Raw genomic sequence first — 23,460 nt, forward strand, 5'->3', positions numbered from 1 at the left:
GTCAGTAGTGGTTTACAGTCATACGCATATGTATTTATTCGACAATTGTCAAGACTCGACATTACTTTATTATGAACATTGCACAGAAACTAGAGAAAGAGCAGAGATGGCCCTAACGCTGCAATATTATCTTATTTCGCTTCAGAGATAGCGCACATGAACAATTCTTTCCTACGCGATATCTTCAATACAAACTTCGCGCACGATCTACGTTAAGGTTCACCGTGAGCGAAGCTTGTTCCAAATTCAGACATTCGAAAGAAAAGCCATTCCAGGTAAACAAACGTAAAAAATAGGTAAACAAGTATACCTTTATAACAAGTCATGTTATAATACCTATTGGGATTGACAGTATGTATAAATAAATAACTACTAAATACTAAATATAGAAATCTAGCACCTGGGCTGTATCAGTTGCCCTGGCATATCTGTGATCACTGTCGCGCGTCGGTTCGCTGCAGGTACCGCGCTGCTCGATCGCCACGCTTATGCTTTGACATTTGGTTATAAGCACACTGCACCGCACCAGATCCAATAAATTTTGCATTATTGAGCTGCTCAGTTGCGTCGGAAGCGTATGGAGTAACCACCGCATATCTACCAACCACTGACACGCGTCGTCGGGCCGCTGGCGCCTGGTTCTATATAAGCATTGCCCGACAGCTACGTACGCGCCTGCTTTCGCTAAATGAGGCAACCCTCAATCGCGAAACGTAATGGTGATCAGATTCAATCGACGATACGGTCACATGTGCCCAGCAATAACAATGAAATATACCACTGATTAGCACGCCAGGTCTCGACGAAGCAGGCGCGGATGCCGCCGCTACCGATGAAGAAACACCACATCTACTGGCTGGGCTTGCTGTTGCCATGGCACACCACACTGAGCGCTCACGCGAGCACGTGAAACATGTAACAAGTCAAGCGGCACAAGACAAGCGAAGCGGAAGAAAAAATCGAAATAATGCGCAGCGAAGATCACACAACCGAAGTGCGGCCGGCCGGCTCTCGCAAGGCGCACAGTCCAAAATGGCGGCGACGCTAGACGTCGCTCGTGTCGGCCAATGGCGCTGTTCAAACGTCGGTTTGTGAAAAGGTCTATAGGAGGGAGCATTGTCGCCGACTGTGGTCACGTTGGACTGTGGTGGCCCAACACGTGATGAAAACGTCACAGCACGGAGGAAACGTCAGAGCGCGCCGTAGTACTCCCGGCTGTTTCTTTTTTTTTTTTAACACGAAAGTGTTTTATGCCGGGGTCCACCAAGACTTCACTGACGTATTTCCATCACGGAAATACGTCATAGAACATAATACAAAGAAAGAAACCAGAAGAAAAAGTTCCACAAACATGCAAAATTTGGAAATCGAACCCACGACCTCTCGGTCCGCGACGATAGATCGCCGAGCGTTTAACCCATTGCGCCACAAACGCATTTGCAGAGAGCTACACAGACGCGCCCTATATATCTAACACTCCTCCGTGTACCCGCGCTCTTGCTCGGGGCGGTGCCGCCGCCTACGAGCAGAAAAGAGAAGTACTGCATTATGACACTAACGCGCACCGACAGTGAACGCTTCGGTGGTCTCAGCACTACGACGCCTCGATGCCAGCATTCGAAGGGACGCTGGCATCAAGAAGCACTACCAACGCCACCTAGGTGGCGGCGTTCACCGTACTCAGCACAGCGGAGCGTGGCCTCCGCAATTAGCTCTGAAAATGTTTCTGAAGTTGATCGCGGAGGCTGCAATTACGACGCGCTGTACGCGCTGATTTGACTCGGTGACGATTCAGTTACGTGCTTTGTCTTGCGCGTTGTATTAGTGTGTCAGTTACGTGCTTCGTCTTTCGCGTTGTGCTAGCGTGTGCAGCGTAGTGCAGCTTCCATATGCACGACGGTTGCTCATGGTCATCGACGTTGGTAGTCGTGATGGAGGAGACGTGCCACCAGGCGTCAGCGTGGGTGCATCAACGCCTAAGGGCGCTTTAGCCACAAAACACCAATAGACATTATATATCAATGTGCAATAAACATTACACTACTTCTGTGAAGACACGTTTCACTTTCGTGTTCTATACCGATTCCTATATAAGAGGGATCAACCACATTTTTTCTCGATACCCATTCGAAACCATCAGAAACTCTTGAAATAAACAAAAACAAGGAAAAATCTTGTCGCTTCCTGCATGTGTGCAGCTGCCGGTCGCGCGCGCACCGAATAAAAACTACCAGTAACCAAACATTTCGGAAAATCTCGGATTCTCCGTGATCTCGACGCAAGAGGTCACGTGTTGGCCACCACTGCCTGCTACACGCAGCGTTCGCTTGCCAAGGCTGGCTGCGTGACGTAATGCTCCCTCCTATATTTTTCTTCCACCATGTTCGGGAGAGCAGAAAAACCAACACTCTCTGAACAGCAATTTCATTCTCTGAAGTAACACAGCGCGCGATACGCGACGTCGGCCAGACAGCTTGCCGGCGAGATTCGGAAGCACGGGAGAGCCCATGTGAACCAGGGGCGGCCGGCACACGGTAGGCATGTATTTGATTGCAAAACGAAAAAGAATTCGCCTTCACTTTCTTCGTCGGCACGTACTGTTTTCATAATACTTCCTCGGCTAACATCCACCAGCACTTTTGTCGCCACGCATGATAATCTTAGAAAACAATTGAACAGATAAACTTAACGTGCATGCACGAAGAAATAGCTGACTTCGTCCATTCGACTAGTTGATCGACTCGAATACGCACCTTGCGTTCATATCCGAGTTTGATCATGGGTGTGAGTTCGTCGCCGTGCGCTCAGTGGAAACAAAATCTCCAGAACGTACACGCGACGAAGCTGATGGCGTGAAGTTCCTTCTGTTTATGCTGGCAATCCTAAGCGGACGCTTGGCTGCAACACCAGCGTCGGAATCCACGAAGTCGCCGCGGCTGAAGATGCACTTCACGTTCGCTTCCGAAAGTTATGTTTGCAGCGGAAAAGTAGTAGCCCGTTAACCCTGAGTAATCTGACATCGCAGCAATCACAGACGGAACACGTTAAAATCGCACTAATTCGTAATGCCACCGCTACCGTTGCACGCTAACGCTGGGAGAAACAGCGATCCGCACATACCAGTGCGCTTGTCTGAGGCTACATTCCTCCTCGCTGGCGCCGTGCTCCCTCAAGGGCCAAGCTTACTTTCTCACAACGTTAGTAGTAGTCCTCCTCACCGATAAAACGGTCTGTGGCCACCCTGCACTGTTCAGAGGGCCCCACTACGACGTTTACATTTTTCACCCCAGCGTCGCCGACACCGGCCGCTAGAGAGGTGATGAAAATGATTCCAAACGATAGCGGTCACTATTCGTCGTTCGTCTGAGTGTTATGCCCTGCGCATGGGCACTTTCGACGTTTTCACTACTCGGACAGTCTTGCCTCGTGTTAAGCAATCGAAAGTGTCACGGCCAACGTATACAGCGTCTCTCCAGTTTTGCTTCGCCCACTCGCTAGGCTGTGTGTTCTGGCGCTGCTGTCTACTCTGCAAAGCTTTAGCGCAGAATGGAATTCGAACTATAGCCCAACGGCTTTGCCAAGGTGACACCGAGAAAATTGATTTTCCTCTTAGCAGCGCGCCAGTTCCATTCGCAGTCACCAACCATTTTCTGTCGTTGTAATGATGTCGGTTTGTCAGTTTCAACACAGTGAATGGTCCAAAAGAAATGAACACTAGAAGAAAAGAACGACGTTTGGGAAGGAAAGAAAGCGTAAACTAAAAATAAGAGAGAAAGAGGTAAAGTTATTTAAACGCAGATATCTCCCTCGACAGCGCCATAAATCATTTTTTCGCCTCTTGGTAACAAGAAAACTTGTTTTCACGGCCTCTCTTAATTGAATATGCGCGAAAGAAAAGTTGTTCTTTTTTGTCTCTCTCGAAGCAACGCAATTTAAAAACGGCAACTGATTCGGCATGTTCGCTCTTCACTCAAGGCCTTTATACGCGGGGGCTGACTCAATCACTTCTTACTCCTCAAGTCTTCTTAGCGCACAGGCGACATAATAATATCGTTGCCTTTGGCGGGCGCGTCATTTAAATGCCAGTCTCTCAGCCGGACCGCGAAAGCAACAGGGAATGCAAGGAGCAGCTCAGACCGGGTTCAGTTTAAGTGGAGTCGGGATCGATTTGATGGCGCATGATAATTACGGGATTAACCGATTTGGACGACACGGTTTCCACGCAGTTGTTTGTTTCTGCGATCGAGATTGCCCTCTACTTGCTCCACGCTGACGCGTCGCTGCTAGCCTTCTTACGTATTCTGAAAATGTTCACTCAGAGCGAAAAACAAACAAACCCAGGAAACTACCCAGCAAGTCTTGCCTGAGGGCAGATAAACAAGTAGGAGTACGCAAATAGCGATCTTTGAGGCCGAATCGAATCCAACCGAATGTCGAGTGCTTTTCCAATAACGATCACAATTAATACAAAGCAATGTTTCCCCTCCGTAACGTTAGTGAGGTTTTGTTGCACGTCATGAAACGTTGCTAGATAAAAATTAGCACAAACGGAGCATTGCGAACGAGTTGGTTTGCCGGACTCTTCGGAGAGCGCCAATGTATAGCCGCTCAAGTTGTCTGGCTCCCTGCGCCACTCATATATGCTGAAATTTATCCTACTTTTGCTATGTTTTATTCAGCACAGTTGACGTTCTGAAATACGTTTTCAAACACTCTTGGAAAATACTCGTGTTTACGAATAATAAGTTCGATCGAATAAAACCCTTCGTTATTCGAAAGTTTCGAATATATCGCACAGTAGAAAATAGCGTTAAACGCAAAGTCGCCGAGCAACATCGGTTAATAAATGATTAGATTGATTTGACAGTTAGAGCACGAAGTGCCTACCTGCCTGCAGCGCAAGTGAAAAATTAATTTGCTAAATAACTACGCGAAAGACAGTGATGGAGACTTGGTGGTGGCCGATCGGGCCAATGACGAACGGTGAAGAGAATAGAATTGACACGAATATCTACAAGAACGCGGGCCCTGGTTAACAGCGGAGCTGTTGTAGGTAGAGGCTGCGCCGTCCGTCCATCCGCCAGTGTCACGCAGGTCACGTCACCAGGAGAGGATGAGAGCCGCGCCAGGGGAGGGCAGGTCCCGTGACCAGCAGTGGATGAGAGGCACGCTGGGGGAGGAGGCTACCAATGAGAGGCCGCGCTGGGCGCGAGGAGGAGAGGCGATGGGTGTAAGAGAAGGTGTTTCTGTCCGGCGCGCCCTTTCGGATAACGCGCCGACCTGCTGCCGACACCGTCCGCGTTTCCCCGGTGTCCGTCACTGCAGCCGATGCCTCTGGCGGCGGTTCGGCAGGTTTCGACCAGACAACTGGACACTCGTCGAGTGGCGTCGGAAGTCGCTGCCTCTACTCGCAACGTTTCAATACAAGTTCGTGTTGTAGATGTGTGTTTACTTGTGTTTGCGCAATTGCTGTAAAGGCGAAAGCCTTTTCGAAGGAAAGAGCAGGCTTCGTCGTCGGGGACGGACAAGCCTTGATACAAAGAGACAATGCGTCAGCTCGTCTTCAGGGTTTCATTTTTTCTTTTTCTTTTCGTGTCCATGCACCGAATTCCGCGTGCCACTCTCACTCCTTCAAACCTCTTTCACGTCGGCTTCTATGCGCCGCACCGTGTAGCAGACGACGCTACCACTATACTTGACACGGGCGTTTCAACACTCCCGGCGCGAGATGTGCTAGGGGCACATTTCTAAAGGATACAAGCGCTGCACTGGTCGCGAGACTACCTGGCCGTTCGACAATTTCAAGAGACTGGCACGAACCAGCCCATCAGAGCGCGTTCTGGCGAAAACTTCCATGACATGCCATGTAAACAAAAAATAGTCTCCAACTGCACTGCCTCGTAAGAGTTCATATAACGTACGAAGCTCTCGCGAAGCACGCTTAAGGCATAACGCATTGTCAGAATAAACAACACGGGGGTAGCCGCGGCGAGATGTGAATCGGTGAAAAGCTTCTAGAAAGCATTCAGTGTTAGCAAGTCTTACAACCTCTAGATGAATGACTCGTACTACGGCACACGTAAAGATGACAACATGGGCTTTCACAACAGGTTCACCTGTCACATATATCGGCCCCGCAAAATCCACTCCTACTGTGTCAAAGGGCTGAGCCATTTGCACGCGCTCTACAGGCAGTGGGGCCATTGGGACACAAGCAGGTTTCGCGCGGAAACAAGCACACCATGAGCACTTCGCGATCATTTTCTTCACGCAATGCCTGGCGGCCACAGTCCAGAATCTCTGCCGTAGCTGTGCCACTGTAACTGCTATTCCAGCGTGGAAGAGACGCTTGTGAGCACTGTGGGCGATCAGCTGCGTCACTCGGTGATCGCCAGGAAGCAGTAGAGGGTTCTTGACGCTAGGCTGAGTAACTGCGTTCTGAAGTCGTGTTCTTATGCGTAGAAGTCCGTCGTCCTCCCCAAGAAATGGGTGGAGATCTTTTATCCGCGATGATGTTTCGATGGCGCGCCAAGCTTTCAGAGATTCTATTTCCGTTGAGAAAGCTTGGGTTCGGATGTAGGAATACCAGTAAACTTCCGCTCTGGCAATTTCTTCAGTCAGTAGCACATTTTCCTTCTGACGTCTTAGTCGTGTGGAACCATCGGCCAACCTTAGGATCCAGGCGGTCACTCTAAGGACGCGAGTCCAGGAGCTATATCTGCTCAAGTCGAAGAGTGCAGGGTGGTGCTCTGTTGACGCATGTAGCATGACAGTATCGGGCACACATTCTTCTATCACAAGTTGTGGGCAGGTCTCTACAGTTGTTGTCGGATGAAATGCGGTCCGCGTCGCTAGCCAAGTTGGCCCTCTCCACCAGAGGTCATTGGTACAGAGCGAACGCGCTGACGTTCCCCTGGAAATCAAGTCGGCAGGGTTGACCCTTCCAGAGCAGTGGTTCCATAGTGGAGGAACTGTTAGGTCTTGCATTTCAGAGGCTCGATTACGGATGTACGGCTTCCACGTCGTGAACGATCCAATCTTATGCATGCGAAGCTATAACATCTTCAACAGGTCTTTGTTGACGTTGGGGCCTTTCTCTGGATGATCATTCAAGGATGTCGCTCCGGCCGCACGTAGTGACGCATCAAAAACGACCCGTAACTTTGTAGTCGTGGAAGACTCCTTGATGACTTCGTGATGTGGCATGCAATACGTCTTGTCATCGACTGTGTCATGCAAAGGTACGGGTTCTGCATGACTATCTTTGGAATACTGCGTGACCGCCGTATCGTACTGAAGTAAAAGGTCTTCGGTCTTGAACAGTCGGCGCAGAAGGCATTGTAACGTTTTCATTGCTACCATCCGGTTGTCTTTAGGTTCGACATCAAGCGCCTTCCAACGAAGGCTTACTTTGTAGCGATCGTCACGCTGCTTGACATTGTTGTTAAATTCTTTCCAAACAGTATTATCATGTTCAGACGCATCTGGCTGATCAGTTATACCCAAACTCTCAAGCTGCCAGAATTTCTGCAGTGATGTTGATAGATCGTCGAACATGCAACACGAAGTACGAAGCACACACACATTCGTCTGCGTCCGTCGATTGAGACATCTGTCGTTGCTAATTGGGCCTTGCAATACCCATCCAAGTGCCGATCTCCTAGCAACCAGTTCTTTGTGGGCCTCATCCCATGTCACTTCTTCTCTTAATATTTTCCAACTCTGGTCTGCCCCGATTAGCAAACTAATTCCTGGTTCCTGTAGTGTTCCAGGATAATCAACCGCGTCAGCGAGGGGCCTACAACGACTCTTTATTATCTTCACAAAGTCGTTGTCATGCGGAATCTCCACAATATCCTCGCAAATGTGCGGGATTTCAATAGCCTCAATTTCCACAAGGGTCCCGTCAAACTGACTCTTCAGTGCAAGCTTAACTATCTTTCGTCGAGCAGTGCGGCTGGGACATTGATGGCCAAAGACGCGTATGCATAAGTCGACTTCATCTATGACTTCGAGCTTCAGTTTGCGCGATAATTCTTGGCTAACAAAAGTACGTTGGCTGCCGCTGTCAAGAATGCCTCGTACATAGCAGCAAAGATGGCGGCCCCGCATCTATGCTCTAAACGTCTGAAGTAGAATAGCAGTGTCAAATCTGCAATGGTTCTTGCTGCCTACTTGTGTAGCATGCATCAACGCGCTGCTGAGAGACTGCTTTGGTTCAGGTGTAACCGCCTGCGATCTGTTCTTATAACACATAGATGAGGCATGTCTGCCAGCGCAGTATGTGCAACTAACCTTGCGGCGGCAATCCTGGGCCCGATGCCCCTTGGTAGTGCACCGGAAACAGCTGCCGCTTGCCATGAGCAGACGCCTTTTCTCGTTGTGGTCCAAGGAGGAGTCACACACTGATGTTGCATGACACTTCTCGCAAAAGACGCACGTTTCAGTGGCACTGTTCTTAAGCACTGCTGCCGATGACGGTGGTGTCTGTCGGCGACCGGATCCGGGCAGCAGGTACTGTCTGCTGGATCCCTCTAATGGACCGTGAGCTGTTCTCTCCCTGCAGTCAACCTCGACGCGAAAATACTGCAGGAGATCTTCAAGGTCTTCCTCCGCTGTTGGCCTTAAGTTCCGATCGTCATTTACCTTAAGGCTTCTGTGTCTATGGTAATTTACCATGACGTCTTGAGGAATGGCTTTCGTTAAAAATTCGCCGAGCATTGCTGCATACGACGACGCAGGAACTCCGAGACCTCTCAGTCCTCTTATATTCACCTGTACGAAATCGTACAGGTTCCGCAATCCCGTGACATGGGTCGAAGAGCTGACCGGAGTGAGGGTACGCAGGTTCTCAAGGTAGTTTGCCTCGATGATCTTGGCGTTCCCGAAACGTTCCTTGAGAATCTCAATGGCATCGGCGTAACTGTTCTCGGTGGTAAGGATCCCTGCGATAGCCTTGGCTGCCGGGCCGTCCAGAAGAGAGCGGAGATACTGGAACTTCACGATGTCACTGAGACGGGAGTTCTCATGCACGTTGTGGCGGAACACGTCCCAAAACGACTGCCACTTCATCGTTGATACATCGAATCTCAGGAGGTCCAATTTGGGCAGTCTTGGTCCAAGTGTGGCAGGGGCACTCACTTGGGGACCGTTCTCGCCAGAAGGCAGCGCGCTGGGAGGTTGTATGGGCGGCGGCTCTACACGAACACCTGTACCGGTGGTCGGAGGATTAGACAGCTCCAAAATATGGTGTCGCAGCAGTCCCAGGGCGCCAGCGGCCTGGTCTTCATATTCCAGTACGGAATCGTAGTCGGCTGCGACCTCATCGTCAGACATCTCGGCATGAAGCTCACCGTTGATCTTCGTGAGCTCATTCGTGCTCTTCTCGAGACGCTGAAGGATAGTCCGGAGCGTTGCCAGGTTGAACTCGTTGGTTTCAATGAGGCCACTAATGTCTTTCACAAGTCGCGTCTGCTGAGCTCTTCGAGCTGCACGCATCTTCTTCAAGCACTCCATGGCCCATCCAAGTCGAAGTCCTGCTCCCGGGTTTTCGGCACCAAATGTAAAGGCGAAAGCCTTTTCGAAGGAAAGAGCAGGCTTCGTCGTCGGGGACGGACAAGCCTTGATACAAAGAGACAATGCGTCAGCTCGTCTTCAGGGTTTCATTTCTTCTTTTTCTTTTCGTGTCCATGCACCGAATTCCGCGTGCCACGCTCACTCCTTCAAACCTCTTTCACGTCGGCTTCTATGCGCCGCACCGTGTAGCAGACGACGCTACCACTATACTTGACACGGGCGTTTCAACAATTGCATCCCGTGCAACACATACACATGTAACACTCGGTGTAACTACCACAGCTTCGCTGTTCGACCATCTTCCCGGAGTGAAAGGGAGGTATAATTTTTTTCTTATTTATTCCTCTCTTTAGGTTTTGATACGTTTTCTCGTAATTGACGTCAGCAGGCAAGTCATGCACGAAATGGTCTCGGTTATCATTAAAATTTAGTTGTAAGTTGAGTTCTCGTCTGGCATCGTATCATATGTATCATCGCATCATATCATATAGGCTGACTAAACGCGATAAAAGCGTCAGGTAAGTTCGGTAAACCGCTTTCTGCGTTTTTTTTATTTATTTATTTTTTGCAAACTTGAGCCAGAGGTATTTCGCCACGCTGGTTTATTGAGATAAGGTTGGGGTAAGTATAAGGTTAGCGCATCATCTTTCATCACTCTTTTTTCTCCCCTTTTCTTCTTCCCCTGTGCAGTGTAGCAGGCCCGAACATGCTAGCTCAAGCCGACCCCTCTGCCTGTAACAAATTGTGCACGTATACATATATATCTTGTACAGGCGTTTATTGCACGCAAGCGTCAGAGCCGACCGTTGGATCAGCTCAGGGAACTGCGGGCGCGAGCGGCGTAGTCCGAGCGATGCGCTAGCTGGAGAGCTTGACCCACGTACTAGACAGCTCTGGTAAGGGTGCCCCACTGCATCGTCCCTCTTCTTCACTACAATATATATATATATATATATATATATATATATATATATATACAGGCTGTTTCAGCGAACACTTTCAAAATTTATTTAAGGTTGCCTGTGGCAGATAGCCCAATTCTAGTTAATGAGTTGGTCTACTCGAAGAGGCGGACATCACCTGCACAAAAAATTGAAATGCATAATCGACGAATTAACAAAAATTCACTAATGAAGTTTTTAAATAATTACCTGATGGCCCATATTGCAGTTTACAAATTGTAGCCGTGGAGTTCGCCAGGATGATCCACTTAGAATTAATTTTCAGGATGACACCAGTTTCGAGATATTAATTCCCGAACTTTGCGGAGAAATGCATTGGCGTTCCAGTTAATTTTGAGCTTCAATGCATAAAGCGACGTTTTGTTAAGAAACTATGTATGTATGTTAAGAAACTGTGTGTGTGTGTGCGTGTGCGTGCGTGTGCGTGCGTGTGCGTGCGTGTGCGTGCGTGTGCGTGCGTGTGCGTGCGTGCGTGCGTGTGTGTGGGCGGGGGGGGGGGGGGGGGGTTGAAGCGCCTACTTGCTCCAACCCCTGTGCAGGGAAGGCCGCAGCTAAACGTCGCCTCCCCTCCCTACCTCCCTCCCGTCCCCCCACGGCCGCGAATTACGCGTCTCTTTCTTTCGTTACAATCACCATATATATAGTTTGCTCTATATATATGGTGATTGTAACGAAAGAAAGAGACGCTTAATTCTGCAGAACTTCAGGGAGCACGGCGCAGAATGCACGTTTGTTCTCCGCCGTGCGTTCGCTCCCCGTGAAAGCGCGCGCGTCCATCGCGCCCTTTTACTCGCACTATCAGCGTCCGGCGCGCGGCGACGATTTCATTAGGCGTTGACGTCATACGGAACCTCACGGCGACGGCAACGACGGCGACGGCAGAAATCCTCCTTGAGTGTCCATGTAATTGCTATCGCAATAAAACCGTCTGCCACACACGCGCACACCAAAGAACCGTACTCAAGCACAGGAAACATGAGGCAAGCTGCTCACACACACGATCACACAAAAAAGCACACGAGAATGCGCACGAGAAAGCACACAAACACGGATAAATCCTGAGGCAACCACATAGTAGCACGAACCGGCGTCTGCCTTGCGTACCGGAGCAGCGGCGTCCTAGCCCAAAAAATGTCACAGTTTCGCCCTAAAGGCGAAGCAATGAATGCGATAGCAAATTAGTAGAGAGCTATACGGAGTAAGGATAGTAGTGTTACCAGCCAGTGGCGTAGCCCGGGTGGGGGGTTCAACCCCCCCCCCACTTACCCGCCCTTTGTTTTCGTCGCTTCGCGCTGACATAATTCATGAAACCGGTGCTACTATCACAATTTCATTCCTGGGCGCTTCCGTTTGGTTGGTAATTTACAGCGAATCATGTCTGCATATGGAAAAAACTGTCACGGTGTTTGTCAAGGCTTTGACACTCTGTGAAGTTTTGGGCGAGAATGTGGCGGCCGCATTCTGAAGCAACAAATGTGCAACAAATGAAGCAACAAATGCGGCAGCCGCATTTTAGATGATGGCGAAAACGCTCGAGGCCCGTTTACTTAGATTTAGGTGCACGTTAAAGACCCCACGTGGTCGAAATCTCCGGTATACATTTCCGCCGCTTCCCTTTAGGTGCCGCGGTTAGGCCGCGCTCGCGCAGGATCTTAGGCTACGTTCACACTTGGTCTCGAAGCTGTAGGAAGCGGCAAAATCTTGCAAAAATCCGCCCGCCAAGGCGGCAAAACAGGCAGAAAAACAGGCTGCGAGCCAAATCAGTCTCGGGCCGATTTTTTCGCCATGGCGAAGCGGAAACGCGGCGGAAAGTCGTTCTGCTTCACTGCAAGCTACACTAGCATGTAAACAACCGGTCGTAAAATTGAACATGGCACCAGAAGTGTAGGCTGTAATGCTGATCGACGCGATCAAGAACCAGCCCTTGCTCTACGAAAAGAGTGGCACTAAAACGTACTGTCAGCAATACACGCGATAGTATTCAACGTCGCGCGACCGGAGGTGCGGCAACGAAGCCTTGGCGTGACAACTTCTCGCGCTTCTGCAAAGCCAGGCGAACCCACCACCACCGTTTCCGAGGTGTCCGCGTCTTCCGTTTATTCATTGTCCATTTCTAGAAAACAAGTAGGTAGAAGTATAAAAGCCATTTCTTCTTCCACTTCCACGGCAGACAATAGTTAGGCAGATTCCTCGTTGGCGCTCCATAATTCTCCTCGCACGTGTACGGTATGTTGCAGAAGTCGCGGGGAGCTTTTCTCGTCGCGACGATAGATTGGGAGCGTAGGTCTCACGTAGGACGCGCAGGCTTTGGCGAGCCCCAACACAAGGGCCAGTCCGGGTTTTAGCTGTGGTGTTCCCGTTGCCCCTTTGGTGTCCTGGAGGCGCCGACAATACGAAATGATGAAATGTTATTACAACTTGAAAATAAAAGCTATAGTTAAAGAAATATTCTCACGCCTACGCACCAACCTGTGACTCAGCGCTACCGCGCCCGTGTGCGGAGAATTACGGAACGCCAACGAGGAATTTACCGAAGGTCGCAGATGACACGCGAAGTTGCGTAAAATGATCACTTTTGATGACGGTATGTGGGTCAAAGAATGAACATACCGCTCGACATAATGCAATAATGAGCGCCACCACGCCGACAAACGTACGCAGACGAGATGGATCTGGACGAAAACGAGATCAAAATGGGACACTCGTCGAGCTGCGTCGGAAATATTACTCACCTTCTAGCCTCGCAACGTTTTTATATAAATACGCATTTGGTGCCGCAGTTCCGTTACTCCACCGACCGTCAACCTTTTTCGAGAGATGTCAACATTTTCCCATGTTTTTCCAACGCCCTCTCTTGAGAATGCGAAAGACGAGTTTGTTATTAAATGCGGGCGACCGCTCAAGTCTCCCACACAGTTTAGAATGTATTTTCTGCAAGTTTCTATACGAAGTGCCGATCGCGGCTAGTGACAGTTGGCTAGCATGCTTTCTTAAATGGAACATTATCCACTGTTATGTTCTTCGTCAAAGGTCAAATCGAGATGTATGCTTTGCAAGGCCATCATTCAACTTTGAATTCACTTACATCATCAACTTTCACATTCACTTAAAAGTCACGCACGCATTAACATTGGTACAAATTCCCCTATGCAGTTTTTATGATGATGAGAATGCTGAGATATCGGCATTTCGTTTGAAATGGGGTGGCGCTTTATCGCACCAAGTTTGTTCTTTCAACTTCATGGCGTTTCTACGTCTTTAGGTACCTTGATACACTATCGCTGCATTTACTGTCGTTTACTGACGCAAAAAACTGAAAAATAGATAGCGCAATTTGTTGTTCATAAACACTGTTACGTCCGTAGAACACGTGCTACCTTTCAGTGTGTAGCAGGCAGATTATGCACTGACGCTTAAGGTGTTACGAACATGTACGAACGAACACGTAGCAAAAGAAGACGATTATATAATTGAACTAAAGCAGTGCATCGTACCGAGTGTAAAAGCGGTATAGAAATATCGCCGATAGCGCAGCGTACCTGCGCCACGAAGTCTGGCGAGGAAAGAACATGGCTGGAAGAAACTGAAACAAACACAAAACACCGGATTGACGTTTCGGCGCCCAATACGGGTGCCTTGTTCACAATGAACGAATGCGTCGGAACACGTAATGCGCTTGCGTACAACTCAGGGCCCGGTTTATCGTGTTAGTAGTAGATTGTATGCAGAATTATTCAATCGGGATAATAATTTCTTCTCTCTTTCGATGATGGAAGCCCAGTTTATACTGTCTTTTCATGATGCTTTGCCAGGGCGCTGGAAACCGTGTGTCCTTTGGCTACATCATTGCGATGTTGCCTGTAGCCTTCTTTCAAAGTTCCCCGTCTCGCCTACGTATATAGGCACCGTGCATTACAGTTTGCGGGCGATCTATGCGCCACTACAAGTGAAGCTTTGGGACGGCCAGTGTCAAAACCAGCAAAACTGGAGAGACGCTGTATACATTCGCCGTGATACTTTCGATCGCTTATCACGAAAGAAGACTGTTGTGAAAATATCAGAGTGCGCATGCTCTGCATATGATCGCACGCGTTCGCAATCGATATGAGCAGCGGGAACAATTCTGAGCTTGATATCGCCAAAGCGCAGGGCATACCTCTCAACTTGCGACGATAAGGAAGCCGTTGTCGTTCGGAATGGCGTATCATTTTCATCGCCTCTCTAGCGGCCGGCGTCGGCAATACTGGGGCAAAACATGAAATGTCGTAGCGCCATCGGAACAGTGAACGGTGCCCATAGCACGCCTGACAATCCTGGCAAACGAATTTTGTAGACGACCGTCCCCCCCCCCCCCCCCCCCCGGATATTTCTTCTTTTTTCAGGCAGACTTTGACTCGGACGAGTTGTTTTAGCTTGCTTGAAGGGAGATTGATGCAAGTCCATCAGGCCTCATAGACGGCAGCGGGATAGCGATACATACTTGGACAGAATGCCGAAAAAAAATTCTTACGTGTTATTAGAAGGTGTTTGAAAGGAATGAGGTCTCTGGGCGGTAGATAAAAAATTTACATGTAAACACCTGCAAACGTGCAGGGCCATCATCACGTTATGGTGCCATAACGAGATAACTGATGTAGCTTAAGACACAAATGTGTCGTATCGGATACATTTATTTTGCTACTATCTTGTATCACTACCTCAAATACTTATCGGCTGAGTATCTTGTATCGTGATACATTTGCAAGGTATCTTTGCCCAGCCCGGCTATATGGACGTTCGCACAGCATGAATGTGTGATTGAATTTGTGCCAGGTAAAAGTTGCCGCGATACGAATTAAAAACTTGGCTCAATGTTCAACCCTCTATCATAAAATGGGTAAAGTTGTCGAGTGCTTTACCCCTGACTAAAATTTCGAAGCTTATCTGAATTTGCTGTGACGGAAGTTAAAAGCTGGAAACTGGGTCTGCTGTGGCCGTACTGACGTCAGACAACCTCCTCATCTTCAGCCTAGCCACAGGGTGAAGGAAACGAAAACTACGCCCACAACCGCCACGTTCGCAATCATACATCAATGCGCAATTAGGTGCAGGATGCGCTTCGGCGTTCGGTAATTTGAGCGGCGTTTTGCGCGCCGGACAGACTGAGCAGTGCGTGCTTTTCGGAGGCCACGGTGGGCAATACTATGGCGACGTTTCGTGCATCGCAAATAAGTTGTCCTCCAGCAAATGGCGGTGTCCGATGTGAAAGCTGTCGCTAGCAAATGAGCTCTCAGAGTGGGAGCGATCGCTGACGTATGCTGATTTTCTTAAGCAGAAAACTCGGCGCCTTGCGTTGCGGCAGTTGGTACCGGGATAACCAAAATGTGGGTAAAAGAGAAGGGGAGACTCACGGATGTACGCTGCCGGTGTCACTTCCACCGCGAGCAGCAGCAGCAGCAGCACCGCGACCACGTCGTGCGGGCACCCGTCCAGGCGGCACGACGGCCGATGCTGCATACCGTCGGCGACGGCACCGCGCGCGGTAGTCCGCAATGCCTCATCAGTGGCCGCACCAGCTCGGCGGCCGAGCACGCGGCGAACAGCCGTGCATGCCACACGGTTGCTTCCGACCGCCGGCACACGACGAAGGCTGTACGGGGGAGCAGTTCCAACGCCCGGCAAACAACAACACCGAGAGTGCGTGCCGGGTGGGAAGGATTGGCACGAGGTTCAAAAGGCTGAGCGCGGGGTGCGGTGCTAAACGCCGGGTCTGCTGCCCCCCCTTTTTTTTTTTTCTTCTTTTTTTTCCCCCACCTTTTGTTGTCGAGACGGCGCAGATACTCTAAGCCACTCTGCTGTCCTTACACACCGATCCTCGGTCACGGCGCAGTCCACACACCCGACGCAACCGCGAGCGTTATCCCGACTGGCTCGGGCTGCTCGGCTCGGCTGTTTGCTGCTGCACGCAGTCGATAACGCTTTAGAAGGCGACGCAGCAGCGGCCGCCGAGGCAGGCAAAGCCAAGCCTCTCTGTTCAGAGGAGGGGGAGGGATGAAGGAAAGGATCGTTGTTGTAGTTACAGGACTGGCCGCTCTGCGGCGCCGCTGGCCACAAGAGCGGTGGCGCTCCGGGCGCTTGTCTGCTTGATGCCTGCTTTGCAGCTGATGGTTTATTTTACTGCCCGCGTTTTGGCGGCAGCGCTAGCACATTTTGGCGCCAAACGTGTTTCCCACGCCTGGGTTTCGCGCCGGCGAGCGGATGTAGAGTGGCGAACAGTGGCGCAACGAGGGGGGGTGTAACCCCCCCCCCCTCCCTTTTGTTTAAGCCCTGTTCTTTCCTTGCGCCTTTGAGTACTACAACTAAGATGTAAGACGCGCAATCGTCTGCACACTCGCAAATAGCGCATTTTTTGACAATTTCCCGTGAAGAAATTGAAATTAGTGCTGTTTAGATGGTATTGCCAAACCTAGGCAAACTGTCAACCCCAGGCACAGATCCTGGGTGCTCTACTGGTGGAGTGAGTGACATATTTGAAATCCGGCGATTGGGAGACCCGGGCCTGGGGCCGCCTAGATGGCCACTGGGAGCTGTTGTTCCCGCACGGCATCCATGGCTCGCTGGACGGCCCAAAGTTGGTTTAGGAGTTCTGAGCTGAGTAGCGTGGCCGACCACAGCGCCCGTAGATTTTCCGGGGAGACTGCCATTTTTTCTTGATATATTTTACATCCCCACAACATGTGTTGAAGGGTGGCTCTAGCAGACTTGCATAGCTTGCATATATCGCTGGCGTATATCTCGGGGTAGAAAGTCTTTAACTGCACGAGACTCGCATAGATTTCTGTTTGCAATCGCCTCCAAGCAACGGACTCGGTTCTGTTCAGTTTAGTGTGAGGCGGTGGTAATATTCGCCTCTGATTTTGATAGAATTTTGTAATATCGCTAAATCTTGCTAATCTGTCTTTTTCTCTCCAGATCTCCTCCTCCGCGTTCCCCTGACCGATGGAAGTCTACTCTTTGCTCAGCTCGGCGAGTAAGACCTCGAGCTTCGCGGTGTGCTATCTCGTTCGGGTTGATTGCGTGAATGCCTGGAGTCGTATGTGCTGGGAACCAGAGCAATTGCCTGCCGTTCTTCTCTGCGTTAGAGAATTTTGCTTTGTTGACTATGATGATGTGCCACGCCTCAGGAGAAATCCTACCCTTAGCATAGTTTCTAATGGCCGCCTGAGAATCGCTAATTATGTATTGAGCATTTGTGGAGATCAATACTAGTGCAATGGCTACCTCCTCTGCTGTCTCGGAATGTTTGGTATTAACTGACACGCTTGTCAGGGGCTTTTGGGTGTGATCTACGACTACTGCCACGTAGCTATTTCTGTGTGGGTATTCAGCCGCGTCTACGAAGGCTGCTCTGTCGTCTGAGCCATAGCTTCGGATCATTTTCTCTGCTCTACTCGTGAGTCTTGCCCTTGTCGTAAACTGGATGCATGTTCTTGGGTATATTTGTTACTAGGAGTTTGTCGCGAATTTCTCTCGTTATCGTCCTCTTTTCCCCGCATTGATTGTGGTCATTCCTAGCTTGCGTAGTATAGCCGTCCTGTTTTGGTTTTGGTTAATCGTTCCACCTGGGATGTTTGTTGCGCTTCTATGAGTTCGTCCAGAGTGTTGTGGAGTCCTAACTTTAGGAAGAGATCTGTGCTCGTACTGATTGGAATCCCTAGTGCTAGTTTGTATGCCTTTTTTATGAGGTTGTTAATTTTGGTCTTTTCAGCTGCAAACCAATTGTGAAAGGCTGCTATGTATGTGATCTGATTGATTATGATTGATTGTATGAGCCGTATGATACATTCTGCCTTCATACCCTGGTGCTTGTTAGTAATTCGTTTGATTAATCTCATGGTGTTTGTTACCTTTGTGTCTAACTTCCTTATGGTTTCCCTGTTTGTACCTTTGTTCTCGATTATTAGACCCAGTACCTTGAGCTGATTGACTATTGGGATATTCCACCCGTTCTTGGTGTGCAGCTTGATTTCCTCGTGAGCATCGTTTCTGTCGTATCCTTTGGGAGGCCTGCCCCTAAGTGTGGGGCGCTATAAGAGAAGTTCAGACTTCTCTGCAGAGCACGTGAGGCTTGTTCCTATGAGGTGTTCCTCTACTGTGTTTATTGCGGTCTGGAGTCGTTGTTCTATTGATCCATCGCTGCCATCACAGACCCAGATAGTAATATCGTCCGGATATATTGTGTGATTGAGGGACTATATGTGATTTAGTTTTTCGGGGAGTCCCATCAAGACGAGATTGAACAGCATCGGGGAGATGACAGAGCCTTGCGGCGTGCCCCCCCCCCCCCCCCCCCCCGATGTCAATTTCGGCTGACGTGAGTCCTCCGACGGAGAAGACTGCTCTCCTATCTGATAGGAAGCTCTTGATATAGTTATACGTCCGTCGCCCTAGTCCTAATCACTCGATGTTTTCCAATATGGTTGCGTGGTTTGCATAATCAAAAGCCTTTTTATGATCAAGGCCCAAGATGGCCCTTGTAGAGCGCGTTTTATAGTCGATTATCTGATGCTTAAGTTGAAGCATTGCATCTTGTGTCGAAAGGTTTTTGCGAAATCCTATCATTGTATCTGGGTATATGTTATTATCCTCTAAGAAGTTATCTACTCTATTTAAAATTACATGTTCCATTAATTTTCCGACGCAGGATGTTAGGGAGATTGGTCTGAGGTTGTCGATCTCAAGCTTTTTACCAGGTTTTGGAATAAGCCTTATCGTCACTTTCTTCCATTGAGCTGGTACTTCTCCCTTTATCCAGCCCTCGTTTATATATTCCGTTAGGTTGGTGATCGATCCATCATCGAGGTTCCTGAGAGTCTTGTTTGTTATACCATCTGGGCCTGGGGCTGATTTGGTGTTCAACATTTTTCAACTGATCAAGCGTGGCATAGTCTTTTTGTGCTTGTCGAATGCGGTGGAAAAGAGTTGTACGCATTTAATGCAAGACAGTGCCTCCCAGCAAGAGAGGAGACTGTTAGTGGCAGGCTATCCAAGGACTATGATCACTTCAGTGGCTGAATCTGTGCACAAGCGTTTGAAAATGAAAAACAGAGGGGATCGCGAAGTCCGAGACAAAATAAAAAAGAACCTGGTGGTTATGCCGTATGTGCATGGCATTTCACACAGATTGAAAAAGGTTGTGGCAAGAAACGACGTCAGATTGGTCTGTTCCGCGCCTTGTAAGCTTTCAAAACTGTGCATGAAGGTCTCGCAGCACAGTTCGCGAAAGAGTACGTGCAATACAAAGCATGTCGCGAAGCAGCGCACGTGCGACACATGTGTAATGTACAGTATTCCTTTGAAATGTGGTAGAGATTACATAGGACAAACCGGTCGCTGTGTGAATGATCGGAGCATGCGAATCTGATACCTACAGGCACAGGAGGTAATCTTCAGCTACATTGTAAACAGTGCGGTTGTAATCCCATCTTCAGTGAAGTTTCAATCTTGGGGAAGGCTGACTCAGCAGGAAAGAGAGTTGATTGAAGCTTATCAAATCTATAAACTAGGGCCCGACAAGTGTGTAAGCGCGCCATCTGTGTTCCTTACCAAGAAAGAGTTTTTATTTCTTGATCAGTGTAGACGTGTATAGATAAGATGATGACCGTGTTTATGTTATATTGTGCCTTGCGCATGTTCAGTGCGGACTTGGGGGACGTCGTTTTCATGTATGAAGTTCAGTTGTTAGTCCAGCCACCTTCCTGTCACTTTGTCTATGTCTTCTTCTCGATTTTTTCTACTTCCAAGTTTGCTGGCATCCTCCAAGTATAGCCTGTATTGTGTTGCACGCACACTGTGTTTCTTTTTACCAGCGTGGTTAATGCCCTGGTCACCCCTTCGGCATAGCCAAAAGATCTGTATCCTGCCAGCTTTGCGACCCCATGTGTTTCCTGCAGAATTATGATGTCTGGCTTATCCTTGTCTTTTAAATACTGCTGCAAAACTGACTTTATTTTTGTAACTTCTACAGTTCCATTGCCATATTCTGAACTCTTTTGTAGCGCGCCTCATTGCGGGTGCGACCATGGGAGGGAGACGGGAGGTTGGAGAGAAGCTGATCTTATATAATTTTGTGGTTGAGAAGTGGGTAAGGATTGTGGTGCTTCTGATGCACCAGAGGGGAGTCCATTACCTGGTGACTGGTGTGCCTCTAGGATGTCTAATCTACTCATAATTGCTGTTATTGCCTTAGCCATTTGGTTCATCATTTCGTCCCGTTTTTCATTTGCCTTTTGTATCTCTACTAGCGTCTTTTGGATATCGGCTGATGCTTTATCTACCGCCGTCTTATCTAGTTTATCACTTCTGGCTTGGGCCTTGCGTTTGAGTGGAGGGGGGTCATCCCCTTCGTCCATCTCATTGTCCGGGAGTTCAGTAGGATCTTTCATGCTCGCGTGTGGAGCTGAACTTACCTGATTTAATTGGCTTTTTGCTTCCTTGAGACTCTTTATTTTATCGCTCATACGTGCTAGCATAATCCTCAACTGCGCGTTCTCGTGCTTTAGTTCCTTTATCTCGTTATTAATGGCAGTGTCCCCGCCAGCCCCCGGGCGCTTGCCATCGACCACGTCTGCCCAGCTCACCGTGGTTGTCGTGCTTGCTGAAGTGGGTGGCCTAGTTCTGGACCTGGATCTGGATCCGGGTCGTCTCCCTGGTGTCCTGGAGCTCGACCTTGATAAGGATCTGGGGGTGGATGGAGACCTTGTTCTCGATCTGGAGCGTCTTTCCCTGGCGTTTGGCCTTCCACGAGACTCTGCCCTGTTTTCTCTTGAGGTAGCATCTTCATGTTCTCGTTTTAGTTCTCGCTGCAGTCTCTGCCATTGTCTCTGTTTAACGATGAAGGGATTCTTGAATTTGGCTTTGCATGTCTTATCCGCGGTTGGATGGTCCTCGCTGTATAACTGGGACTTAGGTTGGCACCTATGGTCTTTTTCTGGGTTCGCTGTTCCACATCCAGCACAAATCTTGTTGTTAGGGTTGGGACATACATCTCCTCTGTGTCCAAGTCTGTAGCATTGGTTACAGAAATCCACTTGTTTCCGGTACAAGGAGCATCGGAGCAGCGCTGCCCTGTATCGGACGTACGTGGGCACTTTGTATCCTTCAAAGAGCACAATCACTGTGGTAGTATTACTGATTCTCTTCGCTGCTATCACCATTGGGTTCTTGTTCGTAACCACCGCTGCTGTGATGTCTCTTGGGCCCTCGTCGAGTGGGATTCCTCTGATGACTCCTTTGGCCGTCATGTCCGGCGCAGTCTCGTAAGCATTGGCCTCGTAAAACTTGTCTTGAATCTTGATACGTGCTACTTCCTGATATTCGATGGCATGCTCTTGATACGATGCACTGACGATTAGGATATTTTGATAATTGTTGGGGCAGACGATATCCTCCTCCCTTTCGTCTCGAGGGATGCCTGCCACGTCTTGTACAGCCGCTGTTAGGTGAACTATACCGTGTTCGGATATTTTGAGTGCTCCACGTGGTCTGATCACAATCTTGTAATCCCCTCTTGGCAAATGTGGCATCCTGCTTGCATTGCGTATCTGCTCTAGCCTTCCTTTTCTGGGGTTATCGTTGCGCTTGTAAGGCCACGTCGGCGACAAGGTGCTCTCGCGATGTTGGGAGGCTTGCCGGTGTGATCTTCTGTACCTGACATCCTTCCATCCCTCGCTTGTATCCATTTCTTCCTGCATCCCTTCATTGGGATTACGGCATGGGTGTGCGAGTGGACTGGGTCCCGGGGCACTCGAGCAGCATCGCCCACGGTGCGGCCCACAGTGCAGCGAGCGAGCTGTTATTTTCCCGCTCATCTCCCCTGGGCCCAGTCCCTCTCACTCCTGTGCGTCTGGATCCGGAGGAGGAGCGCGAGCGACTTGAAGTGCAAGTCAAACGGGAGCTGAAGGCGAAGGTACCGCACAATGCCCACCCTTTGCCCAAGGGGCTTCCTCGGGGCGCGCAAGTCCTGGTGCATAAGGCCAGGACGGGCGCAGCACTCACCGAAGACGTCCTGGCTAAGTGGCGCGCGTACGCCGCTTCAAGGATGACGCGAGGCCATCAGAGGCAACGTTTGGACAATGAGGAGGAGGAAGAGACGGAGGCGAAAGTGATGTCTTCATCAGTGACGTGCAGTACGTGCGACATCGGTGCTCGACCGACAATCAGGCATCTATTGTGGGACTGTCCCGGTCTCGCGGCAATAAGAGACAAGCACAAGGGACGCGGCATTACTTCACTGGAGGCATGGACCACGCCGCCCCCTCAGGCCGATGCCCGACGAACTATCAACTCCCTATGGGAGTTTGTGCGCGAGGCCGGCTTGACCGGCAGGTTATGAATGTGTAGTGTTTTCTTGTTTTTTTGTGTGTTTTTTTCCGTGTGAACCCCGCCATTGACCCTTACCCCTGCTTAGGCCATTGAGCCATTCTTTTCATTAAAGTTCATTCTCTCTCTCTTCCTGGGTTATGCGTTGCCCCTCTACGGTGACTTCCATTGTTGAGAGCATGATCGGTAATTGTTGAGAAAGCCGACCTCGCGGCTCTCCCGCCACGAGGCCCGGCCAAGAAATTGTCGTAGAGGCTTGAAAAATGGGAATCCCACCTGGTTTTCGATATCCACTTGTTCCTGAGAACGAGTCCGTTGGTGTGCAGTTTCGGGTGGTTTTGGGCGATTTGCACTACAAAAACATTTGTGGAATACGGAGCCGACGTGATGTGCGTCCGCTGGCTCCGGCTTCTTCCTCCCCCCCTGCTGGTGGAGAAAGTTTTAAGCTGTATAACTTCTTCCCGAATGGAGCGAGGTGTTGCGACACGAAGCGTTTCAAGATCTTAGACGGAAAGAAAGTACAGAGCTGACGACTGGAAACAGCACTCTATAGAACTTGATG

General features: G+C 49.6%; 1 protein-coding gene across 2 annotated transcripts in view; it reads right to left on the reverse strand.

The window, feature by feature from the left end:
* Positions 1-16,536, reverse strand: part of LOC119457493 (uncharacterized) — a 276,591-nt gene extending 260,055 nt beyond the window's left edge. For both annotated transcript variants that reach the window (XM_049670126.1, XM_037719079.2), the window contains exon 1: positions 15,929-16,536. In XM_049670126.1, the coding sequence (XP_049526083.1) occupies positions 15,929-16,034 (106 nt within the window). In that variant the 5' untranslated portion in view covers positions 16,035-16,536. The remainder of the gene's footprint in view (positions 1-15,928) is intronic.
* Between the last annotated feature and the right edge of the window lie 6,924 nt (positions 16,537-23,460).

This window comes from Dermacentor silvarum, chromosome 7, assembly GCF_013339745.2.
Source record: "Dermacentor silvarum isolate Dsil-2018 chromosome 7, BIME_Dsil_1.4, whole genome shotgun sequence".
Lineage (NCBI taxonomy): Eukaryota > Metazoa > Arthropoda > Arachnida > Ixodida > Ixodidae > Dermacentor > Dermacentor silvarum.